General features: G+C 40.8%; 1 protein-coding gene across 1 annotated transcript in view; it reads left to right on the top strand.

Annotated features, from left to right (window-relative positions):
• The window catches only part of unc13a (unc-13 homolog A (C. elegans)), a 299453-nt gene that overhangs the window by 245970 nt on the left and 33417 nt on the right, over positions 1 to 20066 (top strand). The window contains exons 31-33 of the mRNA XM_060846583.1: positions 2891 to 2979; positions 7755 to 7907; positions 9907 to 10030. Of these exons, the coding sequence (XP_060702566.1) occupies positions 2891 to 2979; positions 7755 to 7907; positions 9907 to 10030 (366 nt within the window). The remainder of the gene's footprint in view (positions 1 to 2890; positions 2980 to 7754; positions 7908 to 9906; positions 10031 to 20066) is intronic.

Below are 20066 nucleotides of genomic sequence, written 5' to 3'. Positions count from 1 at the left end.
CTTGGGGCCTTGGAGAGAAGTAAGGGAGGAGGTGTGGGCGCAAGTTTTGCATTTCTTGCAGTTGCAGGGGAAGGTGCCGGGAGTGGAGGTTGGGTTGGTGGGGGGTGTGGACCTGACGAGGGAGTCACGGAGGGAGTGGTCTTTTCGGAACGCTGATAGGGGAGGGGAGGGAAATATATCTCTGGTGGTGGAGTCCGTTTGGAGGTGGCAGAAATGACGACGGATGATACGATGCATATGGAGGTTGGAGGGTGAGGACAAGTGGGGTTCTGTCCTGGTGGCGATTGGAGAGGTAGGGCTCAAGGATGGAGGAGCTGGAAGTGGAGGAGATGTGGTGGAGAGCATCGTCAATCACGTCTGGGGGGAAATTGCGGTCTTTGAAGAAGGAAGCCATCTGGGTTGTACGGTATTGGAACTGGTCCTCCTGGGAGCAGATGCGGCGGAGGCGAAGGAATTGGGAATATGGGATGGCATTTTTACAGGGAGCAGGGTGGGAGGAGGTGTAGTCTAGGTTGCTGTGGGAGTCGGTCGGTTTATAGTAAATGTCCGTGTTGATTTGGTCGCCCGAGATAGAAATGGAAAGGTCTAGGGAGGAGTCTGAGATGGTCCAGGTAAATTTGAGGTCGGGGTGGAAGGTGTTGGTGAAATGGATGAACTGTTCAGTCTCCTTGTGGGAGGATTGGAAAGAGAAGTTGTTCAGGTTAAGGACCAGTTCAGTCAGTCGAAGGAGGGTGTCAGTGGAAGGGTCCTGGTTGGTACAGCGGGAAAGGAAGAAGCAGAGGGCTTCCCCCTTCATGATGGGGGATGGAGGTGTACAGGGACTGGAAGTCCATGGTGAAGATAAGGCATTGGGGACCGGGGAAGCGAAAATCATGGAGGAGGTGGAGGCGTGGGTGATGTCCCGAACATAGGTGATTTCCGCCACCTCCAAACGGACCCCACCACCCGAGATATATTTCCCTCCCCTCCTCTATCAGCATTCCGAAAAGACCACTCCCTCCGTGACTCCCTCATCAGGTCCACACCCCCCACCTACCCAACCTCCACTCCCAGCACCTTCCCCTGCAACTGCAAGAAATGCAAAACTTTCCCCCACACCTTCCCCCTTACTTCCCTCCAAGGCCCCAAGGGATCCTTCCATATCCACCACAAATTCACCTGCTCCTCCACACACATCATTTACTGCATCCGCTGCACCCGATGTGGCCTCCTCTATATTGGGGAGACAGGCCGCCTACTTGCGGAACGTTTCAGAGAACACCTCTGGGACACCCAGGCCAACCAACCCAACCAGCCCGTGGCTCAACACTTCAACTCCCCCTCCCACTCCACCAAGGATACGCAGGTCCTTGGACTCCTCCATCGCCAGACCATAGAAACACGACGGCTGGAGGAAGAGCGCCTCATCTTCCGCCTAGGAACCCTCCAACCACAAGGGATGAACTCAGATTTCTCCAGTTTCCTCATTTCCCCTCCCCCCACCTTGTCTCAGTCAAATCCCTCAAACTCAGCACCACCTTCCTAACCTGCAATCTTCTTCCTGACCTCTCCGCCCCCACCCCCACTCCGGCCTATCACCCTCACCTTGACCTCCTTCCACCTATCGCATTTCCAACGCCCCTCCCCCAAGTCCCTCCTCCCTACCTTTTATCTTAGCCTGCTGGACACACTTTCCTCATTCCTGAAGAAGGTTTCATGCCCGAAACGTCGATTCTCCTGCTCCTTGGATGCTGCCTGACCTGCTGTGCTTTTCCAGCAACACATTTTCAGCACCATCTATAATGCTGCACAAGTCTGGAGTGTGATGGAATGCTCCCCATTTGCTTGGATGAATATAGTTCCAACAACATTGCAGAAACTTTTCAGCTTTTAGAATTTATTGTCATATGTGTTTTTACAAGAAAAATACAATGAAAAGTGTTCTAAGTTGCCCTAGCATGGCATCTCATCCACAAGAATCCATTCCCTTCACCACCAATGCTCCGTAGCAGTGTGGTGTAATATCTACAAAATGCACTGCAGAAATTCACCAACGAACCTCAGACGACACCTTCCAAACCCAAGAGCACTTCAATCTTGAAGGACAAGTGGAGCAGATATATGGGAATACCACCAACTGCAAGTTCCCCTCCAAGCCACCCAGCATCCTGAGTTGGAAGTACATTGTTGTTCCTTCACTGTTACTGGGTCAAACTCCTGGAATTCCCTTCCTGCGTACCCACAGCACATGAACTATCGCGGTTCAAGAACACAGTTCACTACCACCTTCTCAAGGGCAACTGGGGATGGGCAATAAATGCTGTGCAGCCCGTGATGTCCACCTCCCAAAAGTGAATATTAAAAAGAACCTATAGAAATAGACAGAAAACTATAAGAAAGCTTTCAGGTTGAGGTGCTACTTTGTTACGTAAAAAGTAAATGCTACCTTCTTTTTATAGTTAACTTGTGCTGAAAAAGCATCACTGTTCATGGTCAATCACAGCCATTAGCATCGGAGGTGGAATGCTCACATCTGTCAAGAGTTGTAATTATTTGTGATGAACTTTTTAAAAATTCTATAGTATGGCACTATTCTGTAATTTGAGAGAATCATTGATGTGTGTTGTGATTCCCTTTCTGTTCAGAAAGATAAACTGTACATTAGGTTTATACAAACTCCAGGACAGTACTTATCAATGAGAAGTTCTGAAACTACGTTGATGTGCTGTTCAGTTGTGCACTTATAAAAAGGATATGAGCATATGAGAAGGATAGAACATTGTACTGCTTGCTTCTGACCCTCAATATTTAAAGAAATCATTTTTTTTTCCATCTGCTATGTTCAGCTTGGCTAGTGTCTTTCTGAATGACTACAGTTTCTATAATTAAAAATACCTGTTTGTATTTTCAGTTGAATGCTGAAGCCAGTGACATCTTAAAAGAGCTGCAAATAAAACTGAATAATGTACTGGATGATCTCAGCAGGGTGTTTGCACTAAGGTATGAATTTCAACATGTTTTTAATGTTTAAGATACATCTGAAATTAAATGAATTATGAGCTTCTATGAAATGGATTTTCTAAACAACTAAGTTTGGTATGAAACTTTCAGTTTTGAAGCAAATGTACATTTGGGTATTGCATGTATCAGAAAAATGTGCAAGAAATACCAAGGTATAAAAGAATGAGAGGAAAGCGTTGATTGGTTGACAAGTGGGCTTGGATCCATAGAGTTGTTGTCATGGAGAATGTACCAGCTGGACAGTGACTAATTTGCAAGCTTTGTTGAAATCAGGTTGCCTCCAGGCATTGACATGAGAAAAAAGATTGGAGAATGGTTGCCCCCTGTTAAAGTTACAAAGAGCATAATGTATGCATTTTCTTACTGTGGTTGCAAAGAAAACAACACTGTATATCAATATATGTACTTTCCAGTGCATGCAACTGCATCACACTGAGAGGCTAATTGACTATCTTAAATTAGGTGTCAGCATAAATTATAGAATCCCCACAATGTGGAAAGAGGCTTTTTGGCCCATCGAGTCTGCCCTCTAGTCCTTTGAAGTACAGCCTAAACAGACCTAGCTCCCCACCCTATTCCATAACCCTGCATTTACCATAGCTAATCCACCTAGCCAACACATCCCTGGCACGGCTAATCCATGTAACCTGCACATCTTTGAGTACATTTCCTAGGACAGTCAGGATTATTTAACAAATGTTGTCCAATTTGCACATGTAATTGTGTGCACTCGTTTCGAGTTTTCCAATCACAGGCAGAAGGCACCCATCACTCAAATAATGAATGTGATACACGAATTTCAATGACCATGTGGTGCGAGATATGTATGTGCTAGTCTGAGACTGGTGGGTTGTATTAAATAGTAAAAGTGACCTGTGCAAGAAGGGTGATTGCACCTCAAATTGAAGGGGACAAACATACTGGCAGGGAGATTTGCTAGAGAGGAGGGGGAATGGCGTATTCGATAAAGGATAGCTTTATAGCTGTACTTAAGGAGGATATTCCCAGAAAGACATCCAGGGAAGATATTTGGATGGAATAGAGAAATAAGAAAGGGATGACCTCCTTATTGGATTGTATTATAGACCCCCTAATAATTAGTGGGAAATTGAGAAACAAATTTGTAAGCAGATTTCAGTTAGCTGTAAGAATAATAGGGTGGTTATGGTAGGGGCTTTTAACTTTCCAAACAAAGACTAGGACTGCCATAGTATTAAGGGGTGAGATGCAGAGGAATTTGTAAAGTGTGTACAAGAAAAAATTCTGATTCAATGTGTGGATATACTTACAAGAGAAGGTGCAAAACTTGAACTACTCTTGGGAAATTAGGCAGGGCATGCCTTTTGAGATGTCAGTGGGGCACTATTTTGGGGCCAGCGACCATACTTCTATCAGTTTTAAAATAGTAATGGAAAAGGACAGACCGAATCTAAAAGTTGAAGTTCTAAACTGGATGAAGGCTAATTTTGATGGTATTAGGCAAGAACTTTCAAAAGCTGATTGGGGGCAGATGTTCACAGGTAAAAGAACAGCTGGAAAATGGGAAGCCTTCAGAAATAACGAGAGTCCAGAGATAATGTATTCTTGTTAGGGTGAAAGGAAAGGCTGGTAGCTGTAAGGAATGCTGGATGACTAAAGAAATCGAGGGTTTGTTTAAGAAAAAGGAAGCATATGTCAGGTATAGACAAGAGGCATCGAGGGAATACTTAGAAGAGATCACTTAGAAAAGTATACTTAAGAAGAAAATCAGGAGGGCAAAAAGGGGACATGAAGTAGCTTTGGCAAATAGAGTTAAGGAGAATCCAAAGGGTTTTTACAAATACATGAAGGACAAAAGGGTAACCAGGGAGAGAACAGGATCCCTCAAAGATCAACAAGGTGGCCTTTTTGGGGAGCCGCAGGAGTTAGGGGAGATACTAAATGAGTATTTTGCATCAGTGTTTACTGTGGAAAAGGACATGAGGAAAATATAGAATGTAGGGAAGTAGATGGTGACATTTTGAAAAATGTCCATATTACAGAAGAGGAAGTGCTGGATGTCTTGAAATGCATAAAAGTGGATAAATCCCCAGGACCTGATCAAGTATACCCTAGAACTCTTTGGGAAGTGATTGCTGGGCCCCTTGCTGAGATATTTGTATCATCAGTAGTCACATGTGAGATGCCAGAAGACTGTGAGTTAGCTAACGTGGTGCCACTGTTTAAGAAAGGTGATAAGGACAGGCCAGGGCACTATAGACCAGTGAGCCTGACGTCAGTGGTGGGCATGTTGTTGCAGGGAATCCTGAGGGACAGGATTTACACGTATTTGAAAAGGCAAGGTCAGATTAGTGATAGTCAACATGGCTTTGTGCATGAGAAATCATGTCTCACAATCTTGATTCAGTTTTTTGAAGAAGTAACAAAGAGAATTAATGAGGGCAGAGCAGTGGATGCGAATGATATGGACTTCAATAAGGCGTTTGACAAAGTTCCCCATGGGAGACTGGTTAGCAAGGTTAGATTTCATAGAATACAGGGAGAACTAGGCATTTGGATCAAAGGTAGAAGACAGGGGGTGGTAGTGGAGGGTTGTTTTTCAGAATGGAGGTCTGTGAGCAGTGGAGTGCCACAAGGGTTGATGCTTGATCCACTGCTTTTCTTCATTTATATAAAGGATTTGGATGTGAACATAGGAGATACAATTAGTAAGTTTGCAGATGTCACCAAAATTGGAGGTGTAGTGAACAACGAAGAAGGTTACCTCAGATTACAACGGATCTTGACCCAATGGGCCAATGGGCTAAAAGTGGCAGATGGAGTTTAATTCAGACCAATGTGAGGTGCTGCATTTGGGAAAGCAAATCTTAACAGGACTAATACACTTAATGCTAAGGTCCTGGAGAGTGTTGCTGAACAAAGAGACCTTGGAGTCGCAAGTAGATAGAATAGTGAAGGCGGCGTTTGGTATGCTTTCCTTTATTGGTCAGAGTATTGAGTATAGGAGTTGGGAGGTCATGTTGCAGCTGTACAAGATATTGGTTGGGCCACTTTTGGAATATTGTGTACAATTCTGGTGTCCTTCCTTTTGGATGTTGTGAAACTTGAAAGAGTTCAGAAAAGGTTTACAAGGATGTTGCCAGGATTTGAGGATCTGAGCTATAAGGAGAGGTTGAATAGACTGGAGCTGTCTTCCCTAGAGCATCAGAGGCGGAGAGGTGACCTTTTAGTGTCTTATAAAATCATGAAGGGCACGAATAGGATGAATAGACAATGTATTTTCCCTAGGGTGGGGAAGTCTAGAACTAGAAGGCATAGATTTAAGGTGAGAGGGGAAAGATATCAAAGAGACCTAAGGAGCAACTTTTTTCATGCAGAGGGTGGTGCACGTATGGAATGAGCTGCCAGAGGAAGTGGTGGAGGCTGGTACAACTGCAACATTTAAAAGGCATCTGGATGGGTATATGATTAGGAAGGGTTTGGAGGGAAATGGGCCTGGTACTGGCAGATGGAACTGGATGAAGTTGGGATATCTGGTCAGCATGGACGAGTTGGACTGAAGGGTCTGTTTCCATGCTGTACATCACGATGATCTATGATCTATATACCTTTTACTGTTTACAATGGGCCTTACCCAATCTGTTTATGATAATAACCAATTTAAGATCATCAGTCAAGCTTACAATGAACACACCTGTGTGTATTAGATACTACAACTATTAATATACAGGATATGGACTCCTTGTGGTGCAGTGGTAGTGTCCCTGTCCCTGGATCAGTCGGTCTGTGTTCAAGTCCCACCTGCTCCACAGGTGTGTAATAACATCTCTGCACAGGTTAATTAGAAAAATAGGTTTATGTACAGGGCTGTGTTCTTTGCAACAGAAAGAACATGCCTGCATGTTGCAACTGTTTCAACTCAACAAAACAGGTGACAGCAATTCTCAGATCCATTTCACAGGTCAGTGCCTTGATCAATCAGAGTCAACCTTACTGACTTGAACAAAACCCGGCATTTAACAGTCAATCATCTAACTGGCACATCCTGCATAGCAGTGGCTTTACCATTCAGAATCAATTTACCAACTAGTCAAACCACCTTCTCATGGGTATTTCTTGCAAATTTTCTGATGAGTGCAAAATGAAAAGCTTTGACAAAATGTGTCTTCTGAGCTAAATTCAAAACTTGTACCAACAAATGACTCCTAATGGAGTTTGTTAGACTGCTGTTCTGATGACTGTGGTGGTGTAACAAAATATTGTACTAGTGCCAGACAATACCTGAAACAGAGATAACGATTCTGGTATTAACACTTCGAGAAATCATTTTTATAACTAGCATAATGATGAAGGGTTTTTGGATTTGAAACGTTAACTTGGTTTCTCTCTCTATAGATGCTGCCAGACCAATTGAGTTCCGCAGTACTTTGTTTGTGTTCAGATTTCCAGCATCCACAATTTTCTGTTTTTAGTTCTATTTTATAAAATATTTATAAAACCTTTAAAATTTTAAAGTGTTATCCAATAAGCAATAAGTCCAGGGAGTTAATAACAATTTCATTAGTATAAGAAATACTTAGTGAGTTTAATTAAAATTATTAAAATTGTGTTTATTTTCATTGATTTATTTGAACATTAACCATTGCAAATAAGATTAAAGATTGAGCACAAAAGATACCAGAATCTAATCTTGTGTTCTTGGTATTTATCCTGGCTTGTTTTAAAGCATGATTTATTTATAATGTTATGCTTGATTTTTTTTTGGTACTTTTTAGTTTTCAGCCTCACATTGAGGAATGTGTGAAACAGATGGGAGATATTCTGAGTCAGGTGAAAGGCACAGGAAATGTCCCTGCCAGCGCTTGTAACAGTGTGGCTCAGGATGCTGATAATGTTCTCCAACCACTCATGGACCTGCTGGATAGCAAGTTAGTCAGAGTTTTCTACATCTTTAATTCAGAAGATTTGTTGAGTTCATTACTTGAGTCTTTAACAGGATTGAGTTGTATTACATATGCGAAAGACTCAATTTTGACACCTTGTAGTCAGTAGAAACAGAAAATTAGGGAAGGTGTATAGCAGGGGTCAGGCTAATTTGCAGTATTAACAAAGGTCAAAGTTACCCCCCAATTCAGTTATTGTAAATGAAAAATGTCTCACCATGTCATAATATCTAACCTTTTGCTTTGAAATTACCAAAACAAGTTACCCAAGTTTAATATAAACTTGAAGAAAACCTCATTGCTCCTTTACTGTTATAAAATGATTTTTAAAAAGCAAGGTTTTATCTTGACTCTAGTTAAAATTTTATAACTATACAGGACAAGATTTTAGTATCACAATATGAATAAGACTTGATGTAGTGACATCAGAAAAATAAAGATTTTAGAAATATTTAAATCTCATAAGTGTCTGCTTGTACATGCTCCAGGAACATAATCTATGAGGTGTCAGCCGTAGCTCAGTGAATAGCAACAAGCTCTGATGAAGAGTCATCTAGACTTGAAACATTACTTTGCTGTCTCACCCGCCATGATCTTCAGCATTCATTGTTTTCCGCTCAGTGGATAGTGTTGTCTCTTATGAATTAGAGATTTGAGGGTTCAAATCCCCCTCAAATGATTTGAGTACAAAATCTAGGTTAATAGTCCAATACAGCACTGAAGGAATACTGCACTTTTGGAAGAGCTAAATTCAAATCTGGCCCTTCTGGTGAACATAAAGACCACATTGCACTATTTTAAAAAGCAGCATCATGCTCTTGCCAATCGTTATCCTTTAGTCAACCTGATAAAAAAACCATGTTCTCATTGCTGACCTATGTCTTACTGCATGAAAATCACTTGCCCCATTTGCAACATTACAGCAGTAACAACTTCAAAATAATTTAACTGTCTATAAAATGCTTTAGATGTGCTGAGTTTCTGAAAGCAGTTATTTAACTAAATTTTTATTTCTATAGGAATAAGGCCAAAACAGTTTCATAGAATCCCAACAGTGTGGAAGCAGATTATTTGGCCCATCGAGTCCACACTGACTCTCTGAACAGCATCTCACCCAGAACTACCCTCACTACTCTATCACTGTATTTCCCATGGCAAATCCACCTAGTCAGCACATTATGGGCAATTTAGCATGAACAATCCACCTAACCTGCACATTTTTGGACTGTGGGAGGAAACCAGAGCACCTGGAGGAAACCCACGCAGACACGGGGAGAATATGCAGACTCCACACACAGCTGCCTGGGGTGGAATTGAACCTGGTCCCTGGCGCTATGAGGCAGCAATGCTGACCACTGAGCCACTGTGCTGCCCCATTTCTTTCAGAAAACCACTGCTATAGATGCAAAGCCAATCTGATTTCATATTCCTCTATTACCAAGATTACCTGCTTCTAGTTCCTAAATATTTCATGTGTTACCTATTCTTTAGGTTGGCTGCCTACTTTTAATCTTCAATAAATTTCAGCTCATCCAAAATTCTGCTGCCTGTTTCCCAACAAGCACTGAGCCTTGTTCAAATACCACCTCTTTGTTCACTGATTTGCATTACCTTTGAGTCTGGCATTGCCTTAAATTTAAAATTTGTTTCTGTGTTCAGATTCCTTCATTCTCACCTCTTTGCCGATAACCACCTCCAGCTCCATAACCCTGCGAAATGTCTGCACTCCTTCATTTCTGGCCTCCTGTGTAATATTAATTTACTTTACTGCACTATTACCTGCCATGATTTTAAATGGCTTTAGCTCTGGAATGTTCTCTTAAAAACCTGTTTTTTTGTGTCTCTTTCCAGCATTAAGACACACCTTAGAACATGCCTCTTTGAAGTGTTATGGAACATTTTAATAAGTTGAAGGTTCTAAATGATGGCAAATTGTAGCAATTACTACTCTGAATAATTTGTGTAAACTTTCTTCCTCTCCCAGTTTGACACTCTTCGCAAAGATCTGTGAGAAAACTGTGTTGAAACGTGTCTTAAAAGAATTATGGAGGATTGTAATGAACACAATGGAGAAAACTATTGTCTTACCACCTTTAACTGATCAAACGGTGAGTAGCAGGTTGTGAATTTAAATTAATATTTCTAGTTTAGGGAATCTGCACAGCAAATTAGGATCGAAAAGTGTGCTGCTGGAAAAGCACAGCAGGTCAGGCAGAATTCGAGGAGGGGGAGAGTCAACGTTTTAGGCATAAGCCCTTCATCAGGAATGTTGGGGGGACAGGGGCTGAAAAATAAATAATTATTTATCTCTCAGCACTCCCTCCCCCCAACCAAATTCCTGATGAGGGGCTTATACTAAAAGTGTTGACTCTCTTCCTCCTTGGATGCTGCTTGACCTGCTGTGCTTTTCCAACGCCACACTCTCGACTCTGACTCTCCAGCATCTGCAGTCCTCACTTTCTCTCAGCAAAGTATTGTAGCACAGTCGGAAAAAATTGGGTTGAAGTATCATGTCCGTAGAATAATCAAGTGATCGATCATGTTAATTTTAAATTATCCTACATATTATTCATAATCTCCAATTGTTGTAAAATAAGTAACAATATTTCAGTTTACTTTTTATTATACAAAGATTATACTATTATGAGAAGGTGCTGTAAATTAATAATAAAATGTATACAGAATGATAAGTCACCATGTTGAATTGGGTTCCTCGCCCAGATATTTTCTTGGATGAGCTGAATTGGTGCATTGGTCAATGTACACATTTGAAAAGTGCATACTATTTGAATTATTGTAAGCATTCCCTTTTATTCCCCAATGCTGTAAGAAAGATCACAATAGAGCGACAACTGACTATTTCTCTCAAGTTTGGCTTTTATAAAGTCTTTCTTTCTCCAACTTAGTTCCATCAGTCAAATGCAGGAAAAGTGTGGGGAAAATATTGCTGATTTAAATTAATTTCCACTAGATACTCTAATAGTAGTAAGGATTTGCTTCTGTTTTATAGTAATTAAATCTATCATCCTTGCAAAAGGAGGGAAACATTTTAATACTAATTGCTTAGCTACCAAGTAGTGAACATTCATGAAGACCTTTGTCATTAAGTGCAATTTTGTTCAAAGAGTGCTGTTTGAGCACTGATGCAAAATATGAACTTCTTGTAAATCCATTTTTTAATTAAATGATACTTGTCTGAAAGGGCAAGAGCTTTTTTAAAAAATCTTTCAAATGCTTAATGATTTTTATTGTCAACATATTACAGTTTTTTAAATCATTAGAACCTTCAAATTTTGGTCTCTGTTTTTAAAAAAATTAATCAAATGGCTTTGGTGTTTTCATTAACAAGGTTGTAAAATCAACGGATTTGAAATTTGCGTTTAAACAAGAATAGTAATATGCTGGTCTGATTATCATTTTCTTTGATTATTCTGCTCTCTGATAATGGCAGATGATTGTAAGTACAGCACTGTGTCTGTCTGTCTGTCTGCTGTGCGTTCAGTAGAATCAGCCAGAATTGTTGTGTGTGGCTGCGCTCGTCAGTGTATGCTGCCACGAGCTGATGCACATGGCTGACTCTGGTTAATGATTATTATCTCTGCTAGGCTCCCGTTCCTGAAATTTCCCTTGTTTTTGTCAGTTGAATGTTTGCACCTTTTGGATTTAAAAAGTCTGTTAGAAGTGTGTTATATGTTTACAGCTCAATGCTGGATGTGCATACCAAGGAACTGCTCCAGTAAATAAGCTAACTGCTTGTCTTTGTTGAACTGTTATTATGTGTATGAGTTGCTACCACAGATTAATTAACAGCTGCAGTATATGTGTTTTGAACCTATTGGCTGATTATTTTTCTGCAAGAGATGGCCATTCAGAGATACCATGCTGAGATGCCTCTGCAGTCATGTTTTGTTCATTGTTCACAATAACTTTTGCTAACAATGATGAACACTGCACTCCTGACTCCAAAATTTTTTGTTTTCTCAATTTTTAACATTTGTGCTCTAATTTGCTTTGAGTGTTGATAGTAAATACATTTAATAGTTGAAACATTAGACAAATATAATTATGTTAGAAATAAACACATTACAGATTATCTGCTACAGATATCAGCATTGACATTTTGAGCTGATTTAGTGAAAATCACTGACTATGTTTTCTACCATGCCACTTATTCTTTTTAACTACTCTCAGCTGGTGAAATATAATTCTATAGGACTTGTATCTTTCTGACACTTCATCCAAGTGATCATTTAACATATGTAAGCTTAAGTAGTGAGCATAGGTAGCAACATATATAAGCTGTTTGACCCTGACAGGAACTATTCTCAGATGCCCACAGACACACTAAGCTTAAAATATGATTATAAAATATGCCTAGAGGCATGGCACTCATCCACAGATTCAATCAATAAGCACATCGACCTGGACCCAATATACCGGCCATTGCAGTGGACAGCTGGAACTGACAACCAGAAGCGGCAGATTCAAACTATTACAAATGCCGGAGGAAAGATCACAGAAGCGCTTCACAGGAGGCTCCCAAGCACTGAGGATGTCACCTAGACAGGGGATGAAACGTCTGCAACACAAATTCCCAGCTCGGCGAACAGAACCACAACAACAGATGTTTTGATCATCAGTCTAAATTACGTTTGTGACACTCTACCCTTTTGTGGATTAGCTGTAATATTTGATTGCTTAACAACAGTGACTGCATTCAAATGTCATCTGTTAGTAGAGAAGCACTTTGTAATATTCTAACCACTTGAAAGGAAGTTTTTTTTTCTTAAAGTAGAGGTGATGGCATGGTGATATTATCATGGACTAATAATCCAGAGACCTACATAATGTTCTGGGGACCTGGGTTTGAATCCCATCAAAGGAGACAGTGGAATTTAAATTTCCATTTTGTTCTAATGGTGACTAAAATCATTGTTGATTTGTCTTAAAAGCCATTTAGTGCACCAATGTGCATTAGGAAAGGAAAATATCTGCCCTTACCGTGCCCAGCCAAACCAGTTAACTGCTTTCTGAGATGCCTTAGCAAACCAGTTACATGAAAAGAAAATGTCTGAAAAGAAAATTAATTGGCCTAGAAACCAGAAACCAGAAACCAGAAACTCCGCCGCCATTTCCGCCACCTCCAAACGGACCGCCGTCATTTCCGCCACCTCCAAACGGACCGCCGCCATTTCCGCCACCTCCAAACGGACCCCACCACCAAGGATATATTTCCCTCCCCTCCCCTATCAGCGTTCCGCAAGGACCACTCCCTTCGTGACTCCCTTGTCAGATCCACACCCCCCACCAACCCAACCTCCACCCCCGGCACCTTCCCCTGCAACCGCAGGAAATGTAAAACTTGCGCCCACACCTCCACACTCACTTCCCTCCAAGGCCCCAAGGGATCCTTCCATATCCGCCACAAGTTCACCTGTACCTCCACACACATCATCTATTGCATCCGCTGCACCCGATGTGGCCTCCTCTATATTGGTGAGACAGGCCGCTTACTTGCGGAACGCTTCAGAGAACACCTCTGGGCCGCCCGAACCAACCAACCCAATCACCCCGTGGCTCAACACTTTAACTCCCCCTCCCACTCCACCGAGGACATGCAGGTCCTTGGACTCCTCCACCGGCAGAACACAACTACACGACGGCTGGAGGAGGAGCGCCTCATCTTCCGCCTGGGAACCCTCCAACCACAAGGTATGAATTCAGATTTCTCCAGCTTCCTCATTTCCCCGCCCCCCACCTTGTCTCAGTCGGTTCCCTCAACTCAGCACCGCCCTCCTAACCTGCAATCCTCTTCCTGACCTCTCCGCCCCCACCCCACTCCGGCCTATCACCCTCACCTTGACCTCCTTCCACCTATCCCACCTCCATCGCCCCTCCCCCAAGTCCCTCCTCCCTACCTTTTATCTCAGCCGGCTTGGCTCTCTCTCTCTTATTCCTGATGAAGGGCTTATGCTCGAAACGTCGAATTCTCTATTCCTGAGATGCTGCCTAACCTGCTGTGCTTTGACCAGCAACACATTTGCAGCTGTGATCTCCAGCATCTGCAGACCTCATTTTTTACTAGAAACCAGAAAAGTCAACACCAAACTCAGACGTGTCAATGCTGCAAAGTTCTCCTTATCCATTACTGGGAACTAGTGCCAAAATTGGGCAAGTTGTTTGCCAGAAATGTCCAGCAACACTGAAGTAGTCATACTTACAGGGTCAAACCATAGTGTATCTGGGCCAACACAACAGCTATCCTTTAGTACATCCTGTGAAACCAGCAAAACAGATTAGCAGATATGGCAGCAATATGGTATACTGTCAGAAGAGAGTTGCCCTGGTTGTTTCATGGCACCATGTTAAACATGGGCAAGGAAATCACATTACAATCCCCCCCCACCCACCACCCTCCACATTTCCTGTGTGTGCAGGCACACATGCACACCCCCACACACAATATCGACAAAAGGGCTGAATTCCAGAGATGAGGTATAAGTGACTGCCTTTGATAAAAGTTCTGTTTTGGCAAAACTAGAATAAATGAGACTCAGGGTAAAGCTCTCTGCTGCTTGGAACCATATCTGGCACAAAGAAAATGGAATGTAGTTGTTGGAGGTCAGTTATCTCTGCTCCAGGACTTCTCTGCAGGAGTTTCTCAAAATAGTTCCCGAGGCTTAACAATCTTCAGCTGCTTCATGATAAGATCAGAACCATGGGTGTTTGCTGGTGGTTACACAATGTTCTGCACCAGTCATGACTGTTCATATATTGAAACAGTCACACCCAAATTTAGTAATACCTAGACAATATTCAAATTTGGGTTGACAAATGGCAAGTAGTATTTATGCCATGTAAATACCAGTGAATGAACATCTCCAAAAAGAGATAATCTAACCTTCAATGGCATTACCATTGCAGAATTCCCCACTATTAAAGTCTGGGAGTTACAATTGACAAGAAACTGAACTGGACTATGCATATAAATACAGTCAGTACAAGCGCGGGTCAGAAGCTAGGAATTCTGTCAGGAACACTCCTTTCCTGAATCTCCAAAACCTATCCAACATCTATAAGGCACAAGTCAGGAGTGGATGGAACACTCCCCCACTTACCTAGATGAGCGTAGCTTCAACAACATTTAAGAAGCTGACACTATTATAAAGAAATTATCTTTTTATAACTGGCCTGTGAAACAGTGACCTGTTATCGATGACAAAGACATGTCTGTCCATGTGTGTATGGAAGGGGTTAATGTTTTAAATAGCAAAGTTATATATCAATAGTTCATAGTTGTTTACCTATAGTTGGAATCTATTTTATTGTAATAAATAATATTTCACATTACATACTAAATCCTGGTCCATGCTTTCTGTCAACCTGGGTGTAAATGACAGACAAGTTAGAGAATTTTGTGTGCATCTGTAAAATCCTTCGATGTTGTGATGACTTGAAATACAGTGGGCTTGATTTCCAGCATGCTACCCCAGTGAGGTGTAACACCATCCAAGTCAAAGCTTCTTGCTTGATTGACATCATGTCACTCAGTGCCATTTACAAGACGCATTACAGAAATTCACCTTAGACACACCTTCCAAACTCAAGACCACTACCACCTAGAAAGACAACAGCATCAGGCACATCTTGCATATACCTGCAATTTACCCTCCAAGCCATCCATCATCATAATGTGGAAATATCCCCATTCCTTCAGTGTTACTGGGTCAAAATCCTGTAAGTTGCTTCCTAACTGAATTAGGGGTGTGTCTACTTCAAGAAGGCAACTTACCACATTTCTCAAGGACAGCTAGGGATGGGCAATAAATGATTGCCCGGCCAGAAATGGCAGTATGCTTAAGGTAGTATAACTATATCGGACTCTTGCTTGATAGGTCTGTGAGACAGCTCTCCCAATCTTGCCATTAGTTTCCAGATATTAGTAAGGAGCTCTTTGCAGCAACAATACCACTAGGCCATCATCTCTTCCTTCATTATGCAGAATAGGAGATCATTGGAGTGATGTAGAGTGTCTAATTTTGGAAGATGGAAATTGAACTTAGAAACAAAAATATCTATCTTAGTTTTAATTTGGTCATGGAAAGGGAAAGTCTGGCAAGCCAGAATTTATTGCCCTCGAGAATATGATTGAAACTGCCACCTTGAAATGCTGCTCCCAAAAATAATGTCCAAATACAAGAGAAGCATATGCATAATTGTCATCTATCTGGAAAATAACTGCTTCTGAAAATATCAGTAAGACTCAAGATGTACCAATGGGCTTTGGTGGGATGCACCCTTGTCTGTTGAAAGAAGACCCTCAGGAGTTCACAATTTTCCTTTCAATGTTTTCATTGTTTATGGTGTGGACTGAAAATTAGCAATTTTTGGAGAAGGATAAAAGCAAGATTTAAAAAGAAAAGATAGTTTAGTATCTTTTGTCGGCTCTGAAATGTAAAGCAGAGTACAAATAAACCCTGTCCACAACACTCCATCCCCAGTTCCACATGACTGGGAGAAGAGAGTTGGGATATTAAAGTTTTTAAATCTCACTATCTGCATTCAACCTGGTGTGTAGGTGCATGCTGACTGTGACCCACTTTCCAGAGGCAGCAGTGCTCACTATATTTAAAACTCTGAGACCCACAGAACAGTTGAAGCTTGATTTAAATTTACCACTGTTCAGGTTTTCCAAAGCTCAGATAACCCAGCAACTAAATAGAGATGGGAATAGCCAATTTGGGTATAAAAAAGGAATTTTTTTAAGCACTACTTGAACTGAAAGTAGGTGACTTCACTCTCTCAAACCAAGCTTCTGACCTTTCCATATCCACAATATCCTAGAATCTATCCCACCTTCTGAACTACCTCTCCCATTTTCCCTCAGAATTAAAATGTGATAATAAGCTAAACTTGGCAGAACTTTCTCCTTCTGGATTTCCTGACACCTTGGTAAACATGCCCAATCTTCACCTTCCTACAAGAATTAGCACCATGGCATACATTTTTTGAGATAAAATCAGTGTCTAGGTGTTCATATATTAGCTGGCACTTGTCTACTTGCCGTAATATATGCTTGAAAAATCGAATACATTTTGAAGATGTAGGGAATGCTATGATATAGTTTCAGTAAATTGTTACTTGCAGCTCAGTGATGGGAGGGCAATTGGAAGATTTTGAAACTTGAACCATTGCCCAAAGGGACTGAAGCAGTGAGATTGTTGCTTCTTTTACAGGAAAATTAAACTATTTTAAGCTATGGAAGACAGAGATGTAAATGTGTAATTCTTTATGAGCTGAGAGCAGTGTAGGGTTAATTTTTGATTGTCAGACTTAGAGGAGACAAGGATATACTGGTTGTACAGTTTTATATGCTATGCATTCTACAATTGTAAGACCAATCTTCGATTGGTGACATGTCAGAAATTACTTAAGTGAACAAAATGTCAGAAATAGAACACCTCAGGGCTCTAGCAAGGAGCCCTGATATGACCGGTTCAATGCCATTGAATAGGCTTATGCCTTTAAATTTCATGTTCAGAACCTTGTTCATGTTTAGTTGGAATCCTTACCTTAATCTTGGGTATCAAGAAGAGTTCATGATTGTAACATCTGAAATTATAGTTCTATCCATTATATACAACTCAAGCAGAGTGAAAAAAAAGTGTAATGTTCTGATTATTACTTGTTATCTTGAAGACCACAAAGTAACAAGCAAAATAATATTTTTCTTGCATTTGTTGTTACATAGTAGTGACCTTTTAATTCTTTCTTCAGCTGTAAAGTTGATCAAACAAAAAAAATTAAAAATATCCATCACACTAGCCTAGAAAAATATTTATACCTACTAGCCATAACTGGCAAAAGTGTAACAATCAGTGTGACATTCCATGTCTGCTATTTTATCTATTGAAGTTTTTTTCTCCCAGCTTTTATATTTCCCAGACCAAAAAAGTGTTTTATGTCATCAAGAAACCTACAACTACCCTGAACATACAACATTAATAGGAATCGATCCCAAAAATACTTCATACTAGAATATGGGGAAATAATATATCTGGATGCAAGTGGTTACCTTAAATAAAAAATTAACTATCTTCTTATTTTTGTCTCAATGTTCCATAATTACTAGTTTCCAGGCATTCACAATGAGAAACAAATTTAGCTTGGTCTGATCACTGGAAGTTTTGCAACTACAATTATGTGCTGATCAGCAATTCAAAACCCTGCTTGCTATTTAAATTCTATTTATATCAAGAGGCAAAAACATTCCTTCGTAACATATGTAAAGATTAACTACTTCAGTACAAAGAATAATATGACATATTGGAAGAGAAACATAACTTTTCTAAAGTGTGTCTGAAGATTCCTGCAGGGAGCAAGCAGACAATCCACTTATGGCAGAGGTTTGTTTTCATCAAGGGCAACAATGAATCATTCTTGTGGGCTAAATGTAGAAATTGTTTGTCAATTGCGGGTGGCAGTAATATTCAAAAGATTGAAAATCAGAATGTTATGAACAGTGTTATGGACCAGACCAGATCTATCCCCAGGTATTGTAAGGAGATAGCTTAGACCCTAACTTTTATATTTTTTTTAAAAAGGCAAGTATAAAGTGCTGTGTTCCATATGTAATTTGATTAATCTACCACTAGGCTTTGGGCAGCACGGTGGCACAGTGGTTAGCACTGCTGCCTCACAGCGCCTGAGACCCGGGTTCAATTCCCGACTTAGGCGACTGACTGTGTGGAGTTTGCACGTTCTCCCCGTGTCTGCGTGGGTTTCCTCCGGGTGCTCCGGTTTCCTCCCACATCACCAAAGATGTGCGGGTCAGGTGAATTGGCCATGCTAAATTGCCTGTAGTGTTAGGTAAGGGGTAAATGTAGGGGTATGGGTGGGTTGTGCTTCGGCGGGTCGGTGTGGACTTGTTGGGCCGAAGGGCCTGTTTCCACACTGTAAGTAATCTAATCAAAACACATTTTATTCTTACAATACAGTTAAAATACAAATAAAAGAATTGGTATAACTTTACTCTCTTGAAATACCTAACAAGATAATATATTATTTAACTACTAATCATCAACTGTTCCAATATAAGCAACATCCCATGAACGCATCCTTTGGCAAAAAATGCAATCCAGCAAAACAGTTATGGTTCTCATATGCTATCTCTCCAGTGCAGAAGAAAGAAACAATCTGTCCCTTCAGACTTTTAAGAGGAAGCCTCTCATCTAAGACTTCACTCTAACAGCTTTCAGCAGTCAGCTGAAACCTCCTTCTAACAGAAACCAAAACTGAAAACCTTTTTGGGGCAGTGTGAGCCCTGACTACACCATTCATGATCCTTTTGTCTAATTTTTTTAAAATTCAGAGGTAACTCAAAAACTGTTTACCAACTGCCTGTTGAAGGAGACATTCAGGCACCATTGTGGCAACACCCCTCTGAAAGAGAAACAGCACAGAACACCACTTTCTTAAAAGCACAGTAGTGTCATAACAGGTAGAGGAGATCAGTTCTCCCCCCAGTTACAACTGCCTTTGGGATTATTGCAACAAGGATTCTAATAATTTTGTTTAGCACACAGTTGTCATACTTAAAAATAAAATTGCTTGTAATGAAGGAGGCAAATACCAAAATTTTCTGGAGTGAAGGAAAAAAGAATTTTATATCTATTGGCCCCACTAATAATCAAAACATTATGTAAATATATAAATACAGGGAATAAGTTAGAGAGAGAGGTATAGACAGGAAGACACAAGGCTATGCAGTTTGAATCTCGATGAATGGATCTTTTCCAAAGTTGCGTTTTCATAGGTGCTGTTTTCCAAAATGATGAGAGACTGGCAGAGAGAGAGAAATAGAAAGAGTGTCTTCCAGTTTTTGCCTACAAATCTAATTTTCCTCCTTTCTACTCGTCTGCTGAAAAGCAGATGTGAAAATACGGATCATTGTATTTTTTGGATTCTAGCTCCATTGTCTTTCTAAGCTGGCTAACTGACAGCACGCCTTTCATCTTCCACTATGTGAAATTATCATATATGTGTGAATTAAACAGTAGATGCAAAGTTCTTAGCGCTTTCTTAGTGTCCTGTTTTCAATTTATTTTAGATAATAGTGGTAATCTCAGTGCAGACAGTTTAGTT

The sequence above is a fragment of the Hemiscyllium ocellatum genome, chromosome 28 (genome assembly GCF_020745735.1).
Source record: "Hemiscyllium ocellatum isolate sHemOce1 chromosome 28, sHemOce1.pat.X.cur, whole genome shotgun sequence".
Classification (NCBI taxonomy): domain Eukaryota; kingdom Metazoa; phylum Chordata; class Chondrichthyes; order Orectolobiformes; family Hemiscylliidae; genus Hemiscyllium; species Hemiscyllium ocellatum.
This window is presented reverse-complemented; position numbering and strand designations above follow the sequence as displayed.